This window comes from Myxine glutinosa, chromosome 5, assembly GCF_964187855.1.
Source record: "Myxine glutinosa chromosome 5, kmMyxGlut1.1, whole genome shotgun sequence".
NCBI classification, from domain to species: domain Eukaryota; kingdom Metazoa; phylum Chordata; class Myxini; order Myxiniformes; family Myxinidae; genus Myxine; species Myxine glutinosa.
The window spans coordinates 175987631-176010456 of record NC_136265.1 but is presented as its reverse complement, the minus strand read 5'-3'; the positions used below and the strand labels follow the sequence as shown (position 1 = coordinate 176010456).

General features: G+C 46.5%; 1 protein-coding gene across 1 annotated transcript in view; it reads left to right on the top strand.

The window, feature by feature from the left end:
• Positions 1-22826, top strand: part of LOC137426697 (5'-3' exonuclease PLD3) — a 43998-nt gene that overhangs the window by 10393 nt on the left and 10779 nt on the right. Inside the window, exons 4-7 of the mRNA XM_068115488.2 lie at positions 3436-3553; positions 4240-4367; positions 14206-14406; positions 17784-17923. Of these exons, the coding sequence (XP_067971589.1) occupies positions 3436-3553; positions 4240-4367; positions 14206-14406; positions 17784-17923 (587 nt within the window). The remainder of the gene's footprint in view (positions 1-3435; positions 3554-4239; positions 4368-14205; positions 14407-17783; positions 17924-22826) is intronic.

The window sequence follows — 22826 nt, the reverse complement described above, 5'->3', positions numbered from 1 at the left end:
CAATTGACTTGAAATTTGAAGAGGACTTGCATATCTGGTCACTGAATTCAACCACCAAGTATTCTTGAGGTCAACATAGGCCAAAAGGTCAACATAGGCCAAATTTCTAAAATCCTCAATTTTCATCCAATTGACTTGAAATTTGAAGAGGACTTGCATATCTGGTCACTGAATTCAACCACCAAGTATTCTTGAGGTCAACATAGGCCAAAAGGTCAACATAGGCCAAATTTCTAAAATCCTCAATTTTCATCCAATTGACTTGAAATTTGAAGAGGACTTGCATATCTGGTCACTGAATTCAACCACCAATTATATTTTAGGTGAACATAGGCCAAAAGGTCAACATAGGCCAAAAGGTCAACATAGGCCAAATTTCTAAAATTCTCAATTTTCATCCAATTGACTTGAAATTTGAAGAGGACTTGCATATCTGGTCACTGAATTAAACCACCAAGTATATTTGAGGTCAACATATGCCAAAAGGTCAACATAGGCCAAATTTCTAAAATCCTCAATTTTCATCCAATTGACTTGAAATTTGAAGAGGACTTGCATATCTGGTCACTGAATTCAACCACGTATTATATTTTAGGTAAACACAGGCCAAAAGGTCAACATAGGCCAAATTTTTTATATCCTCAATTTTCATCCGATTGACTTGAAAATTGAACAGAATTTGCACAATGAGTCACTAAATAGGGAAACTAACTTTTTGAGGTCAAAAGGTCAAAGGTCAACTCAATGTCAACCTTCCAAAATCATCATTTTTCATCTGAAAAATCGTCACTTTTCATCCTGTTGACCCGAGCTTTGATCAAGATTGTAAATTTTAATCTTCATGAAATGGACAATTTGCTGCATCAATGGAAAACTTTTGGGGGGCGGGGGGGCGGATTTTGCAAGTATCGTGCTCCGCATGACGTCTTCTTGTTTGATCATTGCTCAGTTTGGTCGGACGGACAGATTTAGGAAGAGTCGCCGAAGCTCCATATTCTTTCCATTTCCTAATGATGGAGCTCACTGTGCGCTTGGGAACTTTCAACACTCTACAAATTGTTTTATACCCTTCCCCAGATCTATGCATCCTCACAATTCTATCTATGTTCTACAGACAGTTCCTTGGACTTCATGGTAGAGTTTCTGCTCTGACATGCGCTGTCAACTTATATAGAAAGGTGTGTTTCTTTCTAAATCATGTCCCATCAATCGAAATAGCCACAGGTAGACTCCAATCAAGTTGTAGAGACATCTCAAGGATGATCAAAGGAAATTGGATGCACCTGAGCTCAATTTGGAGTATCATAGCAATGGAGTTGAATACTTGTTGACACAAGCCTGGTGTTGGCTTAGCGGTTAGGGAGCAGGCTTGGGATCCTAGGATCCTGAGTTTGAATCCCGGTCGATTGCTGGCTGAATTAACACCAGGGGGGTTGACTCAGCCTGTCATCCTTCCGAGGTCGGCAAATTGAGTACCAGCTTGCTGGGATGAATGATCCTGGTGTGTACCCCGATTTAGAATAGGTACCATCATAAGAGGCGACTAAGGGTTGGCGTCAGGAAGGGCATCCGGCCATTAAAAAACAACAAAAAAACAACAACATTGCCTTAAACAGGAAACCATGATTGTCATGGGGCCCGCAAGGCTAACAGCCGCTCCAGAGGGGAAAATGGCCTTAAAACGATCATTCATATTCATTCATTCATTCACATGAAATTTCAGCTTTTCATTTTTAATTAGTTTGTAAAAAAATTTAAAAAAAATTCCACTTTGACATTATAGGGTATTACGTTATATTAGGTCAGTGATAAAAAGTCATCTCAATTTAATGCATTTTAAATTCAGGCTGTAACACAACAAAATGTGGAAAAAGTCAAGGGTATGAGATGGTAAGGGCTGTCAGATGCAGTATATGGCCACCAAATTATACCTGACTAATCCACGTAAAATATAGATTGTGGTGTCACTATAAAACTCATTGTGCTGCATTGAAAATATGAAGTGAAAATATAAAATCGTTGGTTGAAGTCGAGTTTAGAGGTAATGAATGTCTGTGTGTGTTGAAGTAATAATAAGTAATAATGTGTATGTTGAATCGGGATGTGAAGAAATAACGACTTTCAAAATGACGTAATCCGCCCCCGATTGCTCGGTGTGCATGTGCAGAAACCCCTGGTAATGAAGTCCATCGAGGCGGCCTGGACATGTATCATATTTGCCAGATTATGATTGTAGCATGAAACAGCTCGCCAAGCTTTTAAAGAAGCTGGAAGCACCTGGAGACATACCTGTGAGAAAGCGGTTTTCTTCGGCATAGCGAAAGATCTGTAGACGTTTGTGATCAACTCGTCTAAAAAGTTGACATCTTTTATCCCGTACTGCAATAAATTCCCGACCATGTGGGCCATGAAAAGCCCGATGGTTCGAAGACAAAACGTTTGTGCTTCTTAACACTGATGGGAAGGTTATATCTGGGGCCTGTCCATGTACAAGGTAAGTTTAACATGATGATATTTACCATTAATCATGATTGGGAAGAGGATGGATGAGAGTTGTGTGGGCTGTAAGGGCCGTTATAAATATCTTGTTGTTTGGTTCCGCGGCCACAAGATAAATTATCCTAGATTTTTGCATCTATCCGCGAAAGGAGAAGTGTGTGTGTGTGTGTGTTTTTTTACCACCGCCGCTACTCGATAATTGTATAAACAGAAAATGGTACAAACCCAACTCCTCTCATCCACGGATATCTCTCGTATTCCTGTATTTCTGTGAGTCTGATTTGCATTGAGGAACAGAACAATTATGGTTAACCATTTGAAATTGCCACTCTTTCCTCTAAATGCTGAAAATTATGTTGAAAATACAATTTTAATTGCAGATTTTGCGTGAGCAACCGAATCAGTGTTAACACTGAAATCAGTCACAGCTCATGTCGAAAGTGCTCGAACCGAATCAGTGTTAACACACACACACACACACACACACACACACACACACACACACACACACACACACACACACACACACACACACACACACAAACACACAGCTAATGCGTGAAAGGCCTCATTTAGCATTCACGTCATTTCGAAAGTCGGGTATTGAGGATATAATCACCTCTGAATTTTTGTCCCTGGTTGACCCTCTTATTCTTTTACCTGATGTCTTCCTAAGACCACGTGCATTATATGTTGTTTTTGGGAAAGGATGAGGCAGGTGTGTGATGCGTCAAGTAGCCATTTAATTTCAAATAAGGTTGCAAAATCACCTGGTTTGATTTCATTAGTGGTGTATTTTGAAGTTTATTGGTGTAGAGGTAGTTGTCAGTGTAAAGACAATATTACAATACTAGATAATTATCCATAGTTGATGTTATTGCAGATTAAACGATCATTGAGGGAAATAATTGCACCCAAAACAATTTCCTGTGTTAGGGTGAAGAAATGTTTCGACTTCTGCTATCTCTTCCTTCCAAGTCCTTGGTATTTCGTGCCATCTCGAGCGATGCCATGAAAACCACCTTCTCCGACTTGGCCAACATGACAGCAGCAGGTGAGACACAGCGATTTTATTGAAGAATGTCGATTTGAAGAAAATTATTTTGATGGTTATGGTTATGCTTTCACCCCTGTCTGTCTGTTTGTTACTTCGCGAAAATATTTTGCCAGATATGTTGCTCTGTAGCATCTGTTTGTCTGTCTGTTTGTTTGTTTGTCACATTATTTTTGTCCACAGTTTGGAAGCATTCGTTCTGAATTTTCTAGTGTTTGTAGATGTAGGTGACCGGCCAAGGACAGCAACGCGTATTTTTGGTCATGATACGGATGCGGAAATGGATCCTGGAATTTTTAAATTTATCTTCACCATTGAGTGATATGGCCAAAAACGATATATAGCATGAGATTTCAAAACGTTGTGAATGACTTGCGACAAAACTTGGTGGATTAGTTGGGTAGACGACAAGAACAAGCCAATGAGATTTTGGTTCAGGTCCGAACCCAGATCCGGCCTATCAGTGGGATACATAACGTAAACTGTTTAGCCTGGCGAAGGTGTGCGCTCTACCGAGTGCCGTTGATCTAGTTTATGTTTGGGTTCTTGTGGTGCAATTTTATATAATGTAATTGTAATTAATTCATTACTGTTCTTCAGAAAATCTTTGCTTATTCATTAAGGCAAAAGCCCCGAACTACTCATGTGGTCTCCATTGGATGAATATAGTGCTTCCCTCTCTTCAGGTGTGCAGGTACGAGTATTACACATGCATCAACTGACTGGAGGGGTGATGCACAGCAAACTCTGGGTGGTAGACCAGCAGCATATTTTTATCGGAAGTCCCAATATGGACTGGAGGGCTTTCACTCAGGTATATTTCCCAGGATGGACTGCAGGGCTTTCATTAATATCACAAGTATATATAACTGTGCATGTACACCATCTGCTGTCTAATAATTTCTATCCCATATAAACATTTTAATTTATTGAGTTATGAGATGTGATTTTATGAGAATCTTTAAATTACTTTTTGGTTTATTTACGCTCTTGCTGAACAGGTTTTAGTGACACACTTTTCTTAATGTTACTTGGAATATGTACACACGACATACTTACACAGCTAACTGAACACAGGAATAGGCCATTTTGCCAAACCCACCTGTGCTACACTCTTCGCTCAGCACTCTTGATATGGTGTGCTGGGTGGTCCTGGGGGAGGTGGGTGGGGGCTTGGTAGAAGGAAGGAGATCAGGAGGTAGGGAAGAGAGAGAGTAGGAATGCGAAAAAAGGAGATGGGTGCAGTGAAGGGCAGGTATAAGGACCAGGAGGTAAGGCACTACCCTTCATAACATAGTGGTAACTGGTAACTAGGGTATTTTGGGGATTTTTTTTGTGGGGTAGGGTGGTCAAGGACGTTTGGGTGGGATTTGAATTAAAACAGATTGCACGTTCAATCTTAATAGGACCCACACCTATAAATATAGAACACTCAGAATTTTTACCCATCACATCACTGACAAGTTCAATCAGAAGACAAGCAAACATTCTGCGCTATTCACTATCATTTGCCCGAGGTCATCTTCCATCTGCTTGGAAGTCAGTGAATGTCATATTAATCAACCATCCTTGCTGCTTATACATGACTCGAGTAAAAATCACTTCCGCTTTGCTGTGAAGCTCAGTGTTGGATGCTTTGGTTTGAACCTCTGCTTGGGTATGCGGGTGTCTTCTGATACCTCAGGGAGATGGATGCCCCTGCCTTGCATAATTCCAGGTCACTTGTGGGCAAGGTGTAGTACCTGTCAGCCCCCCTTACCAGGGTAACAGTCCGCAGTCATGCGGTTTAAATGGCAGATGGCTCTGCACATCTGGTGGATGAGAGTCCAGTTGACTCCAACAGCACGGGAAGAAGAGGGTGAATTCCCCAACGGCCAGCAGAGGGACGGAGAGGAGTGGCGACCCCCCATCTATACCACGTACTTACCCGTGTGTACCAGCCATAGAAAGGCAATATGATGGCACCGCCATCATAGCCCAAGTAGACTAGACGGATTTATGGGAAAAGGCCATGTATAAGCTTCCAGGTGCATTTTTGGGTAAAAGTTGGGAACCTCACTTTTTAACATAACTAGGGTATGCTGAATTCGATTAACCCGGTTTCCAAGCCGAATTTTGAGTTTTTGACCTTCTAATTAGCATAAACAAAATGGCCGCCAAATTGCCATTTTTTGGACAATTTCTTTGAACAAGCATTTATATATCATGTATATACATTGTCGCGATCCCGTCTGTGGAATGTATCCCAGCACGGAATACGGACGTAAATGTCCGGGCTTCAAGTAATCCACGTAGTGAACCAAAAGAGACGCAATAAACACAATTGTGTTTTAATCGGCCTTCTAGGGGTAAAGCACGATTATTTATTGGCTCGATCACAAAAACCATGAAAGGTAACAAAAGGTAATATGCTGCACAAGCCGGCAGGAACTGTCGGCCACAGACGCTCCAACTGGACGCAGGTAAGATCACTCGCGGCTCCAATCGACGAGCTCCGGGACTCGAAGGATACCAGGATGGAATACCACACAAGGCCGCCAGGAACGGTCGGCCAGGAGCTCCAACACGAAGCAGGCAATATAGGACTCACAGTTCCAATCTACGATCTCCGGGAATCACTCGTTCTCTTCCGGAATCACTCACTCGTACAATCCATAACTATAAACGATCAGCACAACTCGCTGTCGTCAGGCGTAACGAAAGTTCCCTCGCCTCGAGGCCTCGAACCTCCGAGCTGCGTCCGTATCATGAGATGGCGGCCGCGCTCTCTGACCCTCCACCAATCACGTCCCGACTCGCCTCCCAATCGCGTGAGGCTCCAAGGAGGTTACGTCAGTGGTGGGCGGGGCACTCATTTGGGTGAGAACAAAGGTGGTTTCACCGGGGGGTTTCTCACAGTCCTCCCCCCCTAAGTAAAAACCCCGTCGAATAGACGGCGTTTTTAAAACCAGTATTTGTAGTAGGTGCAAATCACATGGCAAGATGATGGCGGGAATTGCTAACAGGCAATTAACGCAATTAACAATTACTAACACTTGTTAACAACAATAACGAAACAACGCAACAATACAACGCAACGCAATGGCGCAACACAATAACGCAACAATAACGCACTTATTAACGCAACAGGCAATTAACAGGCGTTAACAGGGTAAACAATGAACCAGTTTTGTTTTTTTTTTCACACACAATATTAAACACCATACACCCCATTAACATCTACCCCACAAGAGTTACACTTCACCCAAAGCACAATAGAGAAACAAGGGAGCCAAACTCAAGGTGGGGAAACATTTACAGGAGGGAAACGGACCGAGACCTAGAGCGGCGGGTTCTCCTCCGGTGTCGAGAACGACAGTCATATGCGTAATGACCCCTTTCACCGCACTGGTAACATCGATCTTTCGGGTCGAACGGCCTGCGGACCAAAGGGCGTCTGAAACGAGGCCGCCGCGACATGCCATTCGACATCTCGACGCACACCCGCGATCCGCAAATTAACCTTCCATCAAGGCCTCTGACCGAATCTTCAGCATCTCGTGGATCTTCAAACTCAACAACTGCGAATCCAGGTGGGTTCCGAGCAACCCATACGTTGCGGAGTGGTCCGTAATGCCCGAAGACCCTCCCTAGCTCGGCTCTCGCTGCTCCATTGCCCAGGTTTCCCACATATACCTTAGCATTAGCGTTCCTGCTGAATCGCGACATGGCGGGAGCGGTCCCTGAGGAGCACGGCACCTGAGGTTGGCTTGACGGGAGGCTCGGGTGGACTTCAGCTGACGCAACGTCACCGTCGGAAACTGGAGTCGAGGCGCTAGGCTCCTCGGGCCAGAGTGAAGATATGTCTGACTCCGCCACTCTCTCCGCCTGTTTACTCTGGGCTCTAGGGACCCCCCCACAGGTCAGAGTCAATGACTCCTCCCTGGCTATGGCATCATTGCCAATCAGCAAGGAGACCCCGGGTATAGGGTAGTAGGGTACTACCACACAGGTCACTGGACCCTTAAAAATGTCACTCCGGACCTCGAGGAGGGCAAGGGGGTACCGGCCAAGAACCCGGTCAATGCCCCGAAGGAGGGTATACTCGCCGGTATAACGCATCTGAGAGGCCGGAACGACCCCCACCCGGAGAACACACCGTGTCGCCCCAGTATCCCGAAGGTATTTGGTCTCAAACTTCAGCATCGAATCGGGGCCACCCACTAAGGCTGTCCCTGAATACTCCTGATGCAGTGGATGAATGGAATTAGCCCCGGTGGCAGTGACCTCGGTCACCGATGCCACCGTCGTGTGCGAGGGCCCGGCGGATGAGTTCCACTGATCTCCCTCCGACTTAACAGGAGGGTTGCCTCGGTAGGCCGGACTGGCGGGATTAGAGAAACAGCGGTTTTCACCGTGCCCCACGCGTTTGCAGAAATCGCACCAGGGCCCTGCCCTGGTCTGCGGCTCGCGAGCGCCCCCAGTGGAGGTCATCGGAGAACCCTTCCCCTCGATCCAGCCGCCGGGCAGACGGGGGGCGGTCTTGATCGCAGACTCCTCCGTCTTACGAAGCGACTGCGTGACTTGCAGCATTTTGCACGCCAAAACATGTTTATCAATAAGGTTGACGCAGTCTGCCAAGGAAACAGTGTCTTTGTCGACAAGAAACAATGCTAAGTCAGGCGGAAGCTGTTGATCGATACGGTAACGCACCAGGAGTTCCGCAACCGCTTGAGGTAACTCCACCTTGCTCCCCTTGAACCATCTCTGCAGCTGTTCCAACAAGGCCCGCGAATGTTCCTCATAGGTTTGACTGGACTCACGAGTCCAGCTGAAAAAATTTCTCCTATAAATACATGCGGACACCGCATAGGCATTCAAAATCTCGGCCTTCAATGCCCTGTATTTGTTTGCGTCCTCGGTTGCCATCCTCGCATATACCTCCCTCGCCTTCTCAGATAGATGGCTCACAAGATGGCCGACCCACAAGCTCTCATCAATGCCACCGGCAGCCAACAACTTCTCCGCCATCTCCAGATACGCTTCTGGCTTCGTGTCTCCCGTCCAGTCCGGCAAACGAACATGAACAGTTTCCGGGACTCTTGCAGCAGACCCCTCTGCCCGCAGTCGTTCAGTCAACATTCGCAACTCATGCTCTCTGACGCGTTCAGCTTCTGCTGCCGCATGCTCTCTCTCTGCTGCTGCCGCACGCTCTCTCTCTGCTGCCGCATGCTCTCTCTCTGCTGCTGTCTCTGCTCTGTCATTCTCCCTGTTATACATGTCAAGTTGTTGAACCGGAGTCAGCCCGGTCCAGAAGGGCGAACGCATGCATTTGGTCATGATGGGATCGCTTCCTAACATCTCGGGTTGAGTGACCGGGTCAAGGCTGCTTGCGTCGCTCACCTCGCCACCCACGTGACTGTCAACATGATCAGGTTGAACTCTCACTTCCCTGGTCGACATAGCTTGGCTACGAGTTATCATACGACCAGGCACAAAACACAACCTCAAACACAACGCTCAAACACAACGCTCTGTTGGGGAAATACGACACAACTACGCAATATCACCCGCACATCAAATTGCCAATGAGAAAAATACCACGTACAAATACTCACGTTTTTTTTTTTTTTTCGGTTGTTTGGAGGGATCCGAGGCTATTCGCTTATTCTTTGTCGGTTGTTTGGAGGGATCCGAGGCTATTCACTTCTCTGCCCAAGACAGCGTCCTACGGCGAGAAAGTTCCTCCCAGACGGCGTCCGCTGGTGAGAAGGCGATGAACAGATGCCAGAAGATGTCGTCCACTGCAGAATTCACGTCTCAATCGAATGGCTCTTACTTGAATGATCCTAGGACGAGCAACCCATTTGTCGCGATCCCGTCTGTGGAATGTATCCCAGCACGGAATACGGACGTAAATGTCCGGGCTTCAAGTAATCCACGTAGTGAACCAAAAGAGACGCAATAAACACAATTGTGTTTTAATCGGCCTTCTAGGGGTAAAGCACGATTATTTATTGGCTCGATCACAAAAACCATGAAAGGTAACAAAAGGTAATATGCTGCACAAGCCGGCAGGAACTGTCGGCCACAGACGCTCCAACTGGACGCAGGTAAGATCACTCGCGGCTCCAATCGACGAGCTCCGGGACTCGAAGGATACCAGGATGGAATACCACACAAGGCCGCCAGGAACGGTCGGCCAGGAGCTCCAACACGAAGCAGGCAATATAGGACTCACAGTTCCAATCTACGATCTCCGGGAATCACTCGTTCTCTTCCGGAATCACTCACTCGTAGCAATCCATAACTATAAACGATCAGCACAACTCGCTGTCGTCAGGCGTAACGAAAGTTCCCTCGCCTCGAGGCCTCGAACCTCCGAACTGCGTCCGTATCATGAGATGGCGGCCGCGCTCTCTGACCCTCCACCAATCACGTCCCGACTCGCCTCCCAATCGCGTGAGGCTCCAAGGAGGTTACGTCAGTGGTGGGCGGGGCACTCATTTGGGTGAGAACAAAGGTGGTTTCACCGGGGGGTTTCTCACAACATGCAGCTCTTTTACTTTAACTTTCCAACTTTTACCCCAAAATGCACCGAGAAGCTTATACATGGCCTTTTTCATAAATACAGAATCCACTGGTAGGGAGGGCCAATCGGCACGCAGCTGAAGCCCAGAGACAAGAAGGAGCCAGCTTTCAAGTCAATTGGATTAAATAGCATGGTAATAAATATTGCCTGGGGAGATCCAGTTCAACTTTGCCTGGGGAGATCTGGGTCATATTGCCTGGGGAGATCACAACTTTGGAGATCACAACTCAACTTTGCCTGGGGAGATCTGGGTCATATTGCCTGGGGAGATCACACCACTGGTAGGGAGGGCCAATCGGCACGCAGCTGAAGCCCAGAGACAAGAAGGAGCCAGCTGATTGGCCAAGGGGGATCAATAAAAGTGAAGAGAGACCGACGTTTTTGCTCTCTTCTTCCTCTCTCGGTTTGGACTGCTCTCTTGCCCTTGGACCTCCTGCCTGCCCTGGACTTCCCTTACGTTCCGCTAAATTGTCTTGCCTTCGGACTTTGGTGGAGAGACGGTTGAGCGAACACGAAGAGTTGGGTTCTCCGTGCGAGCGACTGGCGTACCAGCACGGCCTGCGACTGCATCGTGGAGAAGCAGGGGCGAGGCTTGCTGCTGTGCAGCATACGCTGGCCTAGAAGCGCGCAAACAAGGGCGCATCGAGGCCTTCTTCCCGCCAACCGGAGCCGTGTTCGGACGACGTGCTCGAGCCTGACGATCCCTGATGCACCTCAGCCAGACGGAGATAAGCCCGCACCACACACGCACGATGACCACATTATTTTATTATATCCTCCTTTGTTGTATGCGTCTGGTGTAGGAGCGCTCATTAGGGGGTCTTTCGTTTTATTGTCGCATTTCCTTGTCCCAGGATTTTTTTTTTTTTTTTTTTTTTTTGTATACAAGATCGAGGCTCGTGAAAGAGCGAACATTAATCACACAGAAAGACAAACAGACACACAAAACAAATAACATCGGGAGCGGTAGACAAGATGGGGAGAGAGGGGGAAGGACACAAACACAACATTTGAGAGCAGGGACCGAGAGACATGGAGACATCGAGAGAACTGTGGGAGGGAGAGGGCTTTGGGGCGGAGGCATGGGAAGGGGGGGGGGGGGTGGGAGAGGTATAAAACATATGGACACTGCCAAGACTTCCAGGAAAGAAGTTGGAATTTCAAACAAGGTGGATCTGGGGTGAATTAGTGGGGGTAGAAAAGATCAAGGTTTTGGATGGGGGAAGATAAGAGATGGTGGTGAACAGCTGTTTTGAAGACCTGGAGGGAGGAGTGTGATTGAAGTGAGTGTGGGAGTTTGTTCCAGAGGCGGGAGAAAAGAGGAATGAAAGAGTGAAGGTGAGCAGAGAGCCGAGATTTCGGCAGTTTAACCATCAGAGGGTGGCTGGCAGATCTTGTGCGACCTGTAGGAATATTTTGGGGACAGAGCACAGAGAGAGCTGGGGGAGCAAGGCCGGAGAGGAGTCGGTAGAAGACAGAAAGACCACCTACCTGCCTGCGGTGAGTGAGTGAAAGGCCCTCAGAGATAGCTTCATCGCGGGAGATTCCAATGATTCTGAAAGCTTTGGATTCAACAGCGTGAAGCCGAGCCAGGTGTGAGGCAGGAGCACCAGCCCATAGGGGAGAACAGTATTCCATTGAGCTGCGGATGAAAGCCTTGTATGTGGTGAGGAGCTCAGGTGTGCCTAGGAAGGACTTCGCACGACGGAGGATGCCCAGTCGGCGACTGGCTTTGGAGGCCAGCTTGGAAATGTGGTTTTCCCAAGAAAGATCATGGCAGATGGTGAGACGCAAAAGCTTGAGCGACAGAACTTCTTGGAGAGGATTGTTGAGAAAGTAGATGGGAGGGTTGTCCAGTCGATCTTTTCGGAGAGACATAGTAAGAGTGTGAGATTTGTCAGGATTGAAAGACATGTTCCACATGTTTGACCAGTCTGTGATTTTGTCCAGGTCTTCAGAGAGTGAGGAGGCTGCAGACTGCCGATCTGAGGGAAGAGGAATGGAGCGGCAGAGAGTGGAGTCATCAGCAAAGAGGTACAGAGGATTTTCCAGAGAGTCGGAGAGATCATTGATAAAGACCAGAAAAAGCACAGGGCCCAGCACACTGCCTTGGGGAACTCCAGCCTGAACGGGAAGGGGGAGATGAGAGAAATCCATTCAGGGCCACACGTTGACTACGACCAGAGAGGAAGTCCGCAAGCCATGCATGGAGATTTCCATGGATACCATAGGAGGAGAGTTTGGTGAGCAGAGCTGGGTGCCAGACCGTATCGAAGGCACGTGATATGTCAAGGGAGATGGCTCTGATTTCCTGTTTGGCATTGAGGACCTCCATCCATTGTTGAGACAGCAGAAGCAGCATGTCCAGAGTAGAGTGACCTGGTCTGAAACCAGGATTCTGCTTAATACATCTTATTTTTGTATATTTTACATCCATCTCGTGTCGAGTTGATTTGCAGGGTGAAGACGACTGTGCGGGGCCCGTACAGGTGAGTCGGTATTCTTCCTACTCACGTATCATCCGCCATAAATTGAACAGAACGCCTTCATTAACGCTCATTTCCATCCGTGGCTTACTCTCGGTCTTAACTGAGAACAGTCACACGACAGTATGTGTAATAATGTGGGCTGAGGCATATTGTTCGACTTCGCGATGTTGAAGAGTGTCGTTCTAGTTTTTCAGGTTATTAAATGTTTGCCCCCCTTCCTCCCCTCCCCTTCAACCTCTTTTTCATTTTTGGTTCCATTATGAAACAGAAATTCGAAGCATTGCTTCAAAGTGAGGGAAATGTCTTAACAGCTGTTTCATAAATATTGTGTCCAAACTGAGGAAGACATCTGCAATTTGGGATTTTATGTCTTAACAGCAGATATTTACTTTGTTCAAATTGTGTTCTCCCTACTTCACTGTCCTTGTCTGCAGTGCAAATGGGGATTCATTTTCTTGGGCTGAACCCCATGATAATAATTCATCAACTTTATAAATGGCTTAGTCTAAGCATAAGGCATGGTTGGAATTTCCTTGAGAATTCCATTGCAATGCATACGTCCTCTCCTTTACACAAATTTTAGCACAATTCTCATCACTGTACTTCCACTATGAATCTGCGTCTGATCTCATCTCAAGGCTGTCTTGTTTTTGTATTTGATATTCCCTTGAAATAAGACCAGATCAATATTATGTTTCCTTTATGTGGCATCGACCATATAATACACAATGTCAGTTTGTGTTTGTACAGATGTCTGACCCCCTTTATAAGGGTAAGCTTTAAAGGCCAATCTTTTACCATGAATGTGTGTTCACTGCGGTCTATTTTTGAGGATAAAACAAACTCGAAAACCATTTTCCATAAAAGAGTAATTATGTCTCTTCTATTGAAATTGTCGATGGTGGCTTGCAAACCGAGCCTCAAAGGCGGTGTACAGAAACGTTTTTTTAAAAAAATAACAATAAATACAAGGCGCAGGGAGGTGAAATTTGCTGCACGTGATATGCAACACGCAGGGTAAATCGAGTGTTCATTTACATTCCATAGAGACCACCTTTAGAGGCCATTTTTCCTCGCAGAGCAGGGGTTGGCCATTTTGGGCACCGTGGTCCCCTTTTTGAAGCAATGTTTTATGGCCGGATGCCCTTCCTGCCGCCAACCCTGTTAGTCGCCTTTTGCGACACACAGGGAATTACCAGTGAAATGGTACTCAATTTGCCGACCTCGGAAGGATGACGGGCTCAGTCAACTCCCCTGGTGTTAATTCAGTGATCGCCCGGGATTCGAACCCAGAATCCCACGCCGGCACCCTAACCGCTAAGCCAACACTAGGCTTATTTACATTCCATAGGATGTCTAATAAAATACAAGCAAACCTGACACTAGGCCGAGGCTTCAGACTTTACCATCGAATAAACTGGTCCAACCCATCCTATTTGACGTGCTTTTTACTGGTTTATTATAATGCATGATGTCATATTTTACCAGCAATTAAGAATATTAATTATCACTTTGATTTAGCATTCTCAAAAGATGTTTCATACAAACTAAAGCCCTCAATTGCTCTTGCTTGTTATCTTTGTGGTTCAAAGGTCAAGGAGCTTGGCATCATAATATACAACTGCAGCTGCCTCGCCAGGGACCTTCAGAAGGTGTTTGATTCCTACTGGGAGATCGGAAAGGAAAATAGCTCTATTCCACGTCCGTGGCCTTCACAATTCAACACCAACATCAACAAATCCCATCCTCTTCACCTGAAAATGAACGGGATTCCCACGGAACTGTACATCGCCGTAAGTCCACTTTTCCCAGTAGATTTTTACAAAGCTTATTTGTAAACCTATTTGAAAGCTCTTGCAGGAGTTCTATAATGCGTACTTGCACAAGGGAATGATAAATAGTATAGGTCATAGGTGCCAGATATTTATTACCTCCACCACCGAAGGTGGTTATGTTTTCACCCGTCTGTATGTTTGTCTGTTTGTTACTTTGCAAGTATGTTGATCACTCCGGTTTGTGTGTTTGTCTGTCCGCTCACTTATACTTGCCTACAGGTTACAGTTTTTAACCGATCTTCATGAAACTTCACCAACTGGTAGATTTCGTGGTCCGACAAATTCCTATATATTTTTGAGGTCAAAAGGTCAACATAGGCCAAAGGTCAACCACTTTTTTATATTTCTAAAATCCTCAATTTTCATCCGATTGACTTGAAATTTGAATAGGATTTACATATCAGCCAACTAAATTCAATCACTTACTATTTTTGAGATCAGCGTAGGCCAAAAGGTCAACATAGGCCAAAGGTCAACCACTTTTTTTTCAATTTCTAAAATCCTCAATTTTAATCCAATTGACTTGAAATTTGAATGCTATTTTCAGAACAGCTAACTGAATTCAACCACCAATTATTTGTGAGGTAAAAAGGATGCCCTACTGAGTGCTATTCTACTTTGTTCTATTTTGCCAAGTGTCGCTCTATGAGTGATTTTCTGTCTGTTTGTTTGTCTGTCAATCGCCCACAGGTCACAGTTCTAAACCAATCGTCATGAAACTTTACAAGTTGCTATTGGTGTTGTTGTTGATGTTGTTATATAACCCCGGCCAGTTATTTTGAAGACATTTGAGGGTAGGGAGACAGCCGAATGATCTCCCAGGAGTGACCCAGAGGTCCCTCAAATCCAGGATGGTGTACCCCCACCTTCACGATGTCAAGACCACGACAGAGTTACAGAGAGGGGGGGGGGGGGGGGGGGAGAGGGAGAGAGAGAGAGAGAGAGAAGGAGAAGAGAGGAAGGGCTGGTCCATGGGGACCGATCGGCATACTGACGGTGACCACGCTGCCCTGAAGAATCTGGGGGCGGCAGGGAAGAATGGGGAAGATTTGGCCACCGACTTGCGTTGGGGGGGGGGGGGGGGAGGGTACAACAACCATGAGTTGGTGGCCCCATTAGTTGTACTTTACCAAGTTTAAAGGTGGTCACAACTGAGAAGCCTATTGATTTTAATGTCAAAGGTCAAAGATCATCTTGAGGTCGAATTTCTAAAAACTTAGCATATATACTTGAGGTCGAACACCAGACTAATTTTTTCATTTGATTGACTTGAATGTTGAACAGGATTTGCAAATTGGGTCACAAAATAGGGAAACACACCATTTTGAGGTCAAGAGGTCAAAGGTTAACTCAAGTTCAAACTTCTAAAATCTTCAATTTAAATCTGAAAAATCATCCTTTTTCATCCGATTGACTTTAGAATTAAACAGCATTTGCATACTGCATCAATTAATTGGGAAACGACTATTTTTGAGGTCAAAGAGCAAAGGCCAACTCAAGGCCAAACTTCTAAAATCATAAATTTTCTTCTGAAAAATAATCAATTTTCATCCGATTGACCTGAGCCTTGATTAAAATCATAAATTTTAATCTTAATGAGATGGACAATTTCATGTATCAATGGCAACTTTTTTGGGGAGGAAGGGTGGATTCCGCACTCTGCACATCTTTCTTGTTATTCTGTTTGTTTAATTGTATGTCTGTCTGTTTGCCAATCGCCTACAAGTCACAATTCTAACCGGATCATGAAAGTTTACCCAGCTGTAGAGGTAGACACAACTGAGAAGTCCATTGATTTTGAAGTCAAAGGTCAACGGTCATTTTGAGGTCAAGTTTCTAAAATCATCTTTTTTCATCCGATTGACTTGAAAGTTGAACTGGATTTGCATATTGGGTAACTGAATTGGGAAACCAACTATTTTTGATGTCAAAAAGGTCAACTCAAGGTCAAACTTCTACAATCATCAATTTTCATCTGAAAAATCGTAAATTTTCATCCAATTCACTTGGACATTAAACAGAAATTGCATAGTGCATTATTTAATTGGTAAAGTACTATTTTTGAAGTTAAAAGGTCAAAGGTTAACTCAAGGTCAAACTTCTACAATCATCAATTTTCATCCGATTGACCTGAGCCTTGATTAAGATCATCAATTTTAACCTTAATGAAATGGACCAGATGATGTTTCCATGGCAACTTTTGTTATGGCGGGGCGGGGTTAAGAGGGGGGGGAGGGGGGAATTTGCAAGTATTGTGCTCTGCATGACGTCTTTCTTGTTTGTTTGTCTGTGGGTATCTCAAAAAGGTATGGACGGATTTGGACGAAACTTGGTGGACAGGTTGTGTGAATGATATCGAAGAATTGATTTGATTTTGGTGAAAATCTGAATCCGGATACACTATTTTTTTATTTTTTTTTTGCCCTTTTTATTTTATTTTTATTACCACGCTATACAGGTCCATTGATGTTAATCCTTAAACTTTTACTTACATTCTCGGTCAAACTAACCCAGTGATGATGGCTTGACTCAGTAGGCAGTTTGAACCATCCATGTCATGGAGTGGACATGCAAATGCATGTTCAACTGTTCAGTCTGCCTCCATGCTGACAGTTATCACATGTGGTGGGAAAAAGTCTGGAATAAATGTAAAGTTCAATTTCGCCTTTGGCTGCTGGTTGCATCATCTCGCAATCATTTTTGGGAGGATATGGCTGTGCCGCTGATGCAGTGCCCCCTGGAGCTGGAGGAGGAACTTGGTCAGGGTGCGGGCTATAGCTCGCCTACTCTTCCCAAAGGAGACCGTGGGATCTTTACTGTTCACCGACTAATCCTGGCAGGCAGAGGGATGGCACACTGTATGCGAGACACCGGGATGAGAGTTTATGGCTGCGTCGGGATTCGAACCCAGGCCAGTCGGTTCAGAGACGACTATGCATACCTCGAAACCACCATCACGAGAGAGAATCCAATAATGTTGAAAGTTTTGGATTCCACAGAGGCAAAGAATCGGATTGGCCCAGTAGAGAATCTACAGTTTGCCTCTCGGGGGAAGTTTGATGAGAAACAGAAACCCAAGATGTTAACTTTGAGAAAGTAACTATTGAAGATGCTCGGAGGATTACATGGGTGGACTCTTTGGAAGGACAGGAAGAATGCGCGACATAACTCGACTGAATGTGGATATCTCAACACTGAATTTACGGCTTTAAAAGTTTAATTGGAGGGGTAATTTTAATTTCTCGCAATGTTTCTTTATGCTAACATTGTTTATGGCGATGTTTTTCAGGATTTCTACACGCTAGAGGTATGTTTTGTTGTTGCTGTGTACACAGAGCTCCCCTACACAACTGAATGGACATGGTCGAACACCAGACTTGAGCTCCATCCTATCAATCATTGGAAATGCCCAGAGCTTCGTCAACATTGCCCTCATGAAGTATTTACCATCATCAGAGTTTCGTCACCATCGTCGGTAGGTGCAGATTGTGTGTGTGTGTGTGTGTGTGTGTGTGTGTGTGTGTGTGTGTGTGTGTGTGTGTGTATAAATCCGCGTGTGTGCCCATGTGTGTGTGTGTGTGTGTGTGTGTCCGTGTGTGTGTTCATGTCCAAGTGTGTGTGTGTGTCCGTGTGTGTGTGTGTGTCCGTGTGTGTGTCCATGTGCAAGTGTGTCTGTGTCTGTGTGCGTGTGTGTGTGTGTGTGTGTGTGTATAAATCCGTGTGTGTGTGTGTGTGTGTGTGTCTGTGTCTGTGTCCACGTGCGTGTGTGTGTGTGTGTGTGTGTATAAATCCTTGTGTGTGTGTGTGTGTGTGTGTGTGTGTCCGTGTGTGTGTGTGAGTGTGTGTGTGTGTGTGTGTATAAATCCCTGTGTGTGTGCCAATGTGTTTGTGTGTGTGTGTGTCCGTATGTATGTGTGTGCCTGTGTGTATGTTCGTGTGTGTGTGTGCCCATGTGTGTGTGTGTGTGTGTGTGTGTGTGTGTGTCTGCGCCCGTGTGTATGCGCCCGTGTGTAGGCGCCCGTGTGTATGTGCCCGTGTGTTTGCGTCCGTGTGTATGCGTCCGTGTGTATGCGTCCGTGTGTATGCACTCGTGTGTAGGCACCCGTGTGTATGCGCCCGTGTGTATGCACCCGTGTGTGTGTTGTGTGTGTGTGTGTGTGTGTGTGTGTGTGTGTGTCCGTGTGTGTGGGTCAGTGTGTATGTGTCTATGTGAGCAAATATACAAAATTTGTGGGTGCCAAGCAATCATTGATCTCTAAGTCAGAGACCATTCATAGTGGAAATCGATCGTTAACGCTGAAAACAACAAATTACGATAGCATTAGCAACTGAAATTGCAAGTTGTAATAATAATAATAATAATAATTCATTTATTTTGTATAGCGCTTTTCAAGTAGCCCAAAGGCGCTTTGACAGAGTGGAAAACATAATGCATAACAATACATGAAAACCACAATTGCAAAAAGACAAGAATCAATCGGGAAATATTTAAAGCAAAAGGAGGGAGAAGGAGAAGAGATAGTCAGGGGTTAAATGCTGTGGGTTGAATGTTGAATGCAGTGTTGAACAGGTGTGTCTTTAGTGATGTTTTGAATGTGGTGCGTGAGGAGGAGTCTCTGATGGTGTGAGGTAGTGAGTTCCAGAGGGTGGGAGCAGCGATGGAGAAGGCCCTGTCCCCCCAGGATCTGAATTTGGTCCGGATGGAGGGGGTCAGGAGGTTGGTACCAGCAGAGCGGAGGTTGCGGTTGGGAGTGTGTCTGGAGAGGAGGTCAGCCAGTTAGGATGGGGCCAGGTTATGGAGGGCTTTGTATGTCAAGAGGAGGATTTTGTACTGGATTCTCTGGGGGATGGGGAGCCAGTGAAGCTTGTAAAGGACGGGGGTGATGTGGTCACGGGTCCGGGAATGGGTGAGTAGACGGGCAGTGGAGTTCTGAATGTATTGGAGTTTATTGGTGATTATTGAGGGTGAACCATAGAGGAGGCTGTTGCACTGTTGCAGTAGTCCAGACGGGAGGTGATGAAGGCGTGGATGAGGGTTTCTGCAGCCGTGGAGGAGAGGGATGAGCGGAGACGGGCAATGTTTTTCAGGTGAAAGAAGGCTGACTTTGTGATCTGTTTAGTGTATTTGTCGAAGGAGAGGGTTTGGTCAAAGATGACGCCAAGATTCCGGATGTGAGGGGAGGTGGATACTGGGATACCGTCGATGTTGAGGGCAAAGTTATGGGGTGGATTTTGTGAGCGTTTTTGGGCCAATGATGATTATTTCAGATTTATCACAGTTAAGTTTGAGGAAGTTGATTTGAAGCCAGGATTTTATTTCAGTGATGCAGTTTGTCAGGATAGAGTGGGTGTCGGTGGAGACGGACTTGGTGGAGATGAAAAGCTGGATGTCATCGGCGAAGCAGTGGAATTGGAGACCATGACGGCGGATTAAGTGACCGAGGGGGGACAGGTAAAGGATGAAGAGGAGGGGGCCAAGAACTGAACCTTGGGGGACACCTTGGGGGAGGGGAGCAGTGGGGGATTTGCAGTTATTGATGGAGATGAACTGGCGTCTGTCAGAGAGGTATGATTTAATCCAAGAGAGGGCAGTGCCGGTAACGTTAAAGGTGGATTCAAGTCGGGTGAGGAGGATGGTGTGATCGATGGTGTCAAAGGCGGCGCTGAGGTCGAGGAGGACGAGAATGTTGAGGTTGCCAGCGTCAGAGGAGAGGAGAAGGTCGTTGGTGATTTTGAGGAGAGCAGTTTCAGTACTGTGGTTGGAGCGGAATCCGGATTGGAATGTTTCATACAGGTTATTGGCAGAGAGGTGATGTTTGAGTTGAGTGGCTACAGCGCGTTCCAAAACGTTTGACAGAAAGGGTAGGTTGGAGATGGGTCTGAAGTTGTTTAGGGTGTCAGGGTTTAGACCAGGTTTTTTTAGAATGGGGGTAACAGCAGCAATTTTGAGGGAAGCTGGGACGATGCCTGTAGACAGGGAGGAGTTTATTGTTGCAATGATAAGCGGAGAGAGAGCAGGGAGGGAGGCCTTGACAAAGCTGGAGGGGATGGGGTCAAGAGTGCAGGTGGCAGTTTTCATTCCCATGAGGAGTTCAGAGAGGTCAGTAGGGGAGATTGGGGAGAACCGAGACAGGGGATGGCAGGACAAGGGGGGGCAGGTGGTTGGAGGGGGAGCGGGTGCGGCGGTGGTCAAGCTGTTGTAGATGTTGTCAATTTTGTGTTGGAAGAAAGAGAGGAAGGAGATGCAGTTGTCTACTGTGAATGACTGGGTGGTGGTGTTCAGGGGGCGGAGGAGTTTGTTTATTGTTGAGAAGAGTGATTTTGGGTTTCCGGAGCCAGAGTGGATAATTTGAGAGTAGTAGGCGGAGCGGGCGCGGGAGAGGGCATCTTTGTAGTGTTGTAGGTGGTCCTTGTAGGCTTGGGAGTGAACTGTGAGACCTGTTTTATTGCGGAGTCTTTCAAGTTGGCGAGCACGAGTTTTCATCAGGCGGAGTTCAGGGGTAAACCAGGGAGCAGAATGGGTGAAAGAAACTGTTTTGGTTTTTACAGGCGCAAGCTGGTCAAGGCAGGAGGAGAGAGTGTGGTTGTAGTAGTCAGTGAGGTCGGAAGGGGTGTGGAGGTCAACGAAGGGAGAAGTGGACATTTTTTCAGAGAGGGTGGATGAGAATGAGGTAGGTGAAAGAGCGTTTAGCTTATGGAAGGTGATAGTGCGATAATGTCTTGGTGTTGGGGTGGGGATGTTGATGGTCATAGTGATAGCTAAGTGGTCAGAGAGGGTGAGGTCGGAGCCAGAGAGATGGTGCAAATTTAATCCAGTGGAGCAGACAAGGTCCAAAATGTGCCCACGGTTATGGGTAGGAAAGTCGACATGTTGAGTGAGGTTAAAGCAGGTGAGTAAATCAGTTAAGTCAGTGGTTATTGTGGAGTCAGTGGAGTCCATGTGGATATTGAAATCACCAAGGAGGAGGATTGAGGGGGAGAGGGAACAGAGCTGGGTCAGAAAGTAGGAGAAGTCAGACAGGAATGATGGGTGTGGTTTGGGAGGGCGGTAGACGACAGCCATGACTGACTGCGTGCGACCAGAGAGTTTAAAAGCCAGGTGTTCAAATGATGAGGATGAGGCGATGGGGATGAGGCTGGTCCTGATGTCTTGACGGTGGATAACGGCAATTCCACCACCTCGGCCCCCCGAGCGTGGTTTATTGACGTAGGAATATCCATTGGGTGTGGTGAGGTTGAGTGTGTAGTAGTCCAGAGGTTGTTGCCAGGTTTCGGTGAGACAGAGAAAGTCCAGTTTGTTATCCAGGATGTATTCGTTCAGCATGAGGCTTTTGTTGTTGAGGGACCGGGTGTTGAACAGGGTGAGCTTGATGTTGTTTTGAACAGCAGGGATGAATTCAGGTGATTTAGCCAGGGTTCGTAGGCAGGAGGTGCGATCGTGTGCGTTGCTGTGACCAGGTGCGCTGGGACGAAGAGTGAGAGTGCGCTGAGCCGACCAGAGGACGGGGATGGAGTGACCTGATTGCAAATATACAAACTTACGACCGGAGCCATGGTGAATGTACCTGGGTCGTCGGAGGAGTCCATTTGATTTGATGGCAGAGATGCATGATGGGGTGGAGCGGGTATTGAGCAGAAGGAGCCTTGCGGCGGAGTACCGCAGAGGCATGTCAGGCAGGAGCGGAGAGACGAGGCGGGGCCAAGGTTGAGGAGGTGAAACAATGGTCCCAACCCACGGGAGCGGGCCCGAGGAAACGAAGGAGCCAGGTAGGTGAAGCCAGGAGCAGAGCCGGGACCAAGCAGAGGGCAGGCAGGAGCAAAGAGATGATCACGAGGCCAAGGTTGATCACGGCAAAGCGGCAAATGCAGCGGCAATCGACCGCCGCCGCTACAAATCTAGATCACGGTGGGAAACCGCCACCAAACCGCTGCGATGGTCACAACCCACGAGAGCGCGCCCGAGGAAACAGCGAGCAGGCGAAGGAGCCGGGCAGGCGAAGCAGGGAGCAGAGCCGGGGCTATGCAGAGGGCAGACTCAATGGCCAAAAAAATCCGCACGACCACCAAAAAAGCAAGCAACTGACAGTGGCCCGGTCGAAGAAGTGGCGAGCATGTGACGCCTGCGTCCTCTTCATACCGGACCGGAAGCGGAAGTGATGAAGTTGTAATCAGAGAATGAAGAGAATGGAAGAAATTTGTCATCTCTCATGCTATTTCTATTTGACAAAGGGCTAATGCTCGAAACATCCCCATCTTGCTTTCCACGTCTGTTCACATACTCTTATCGACTTTCAGTTGATAAAATCCAATCTTTTTAACTTGATGAATACCACTTTACCAGACTTCCCTTCACCAGAATATTTCAATAGTTTAATTGC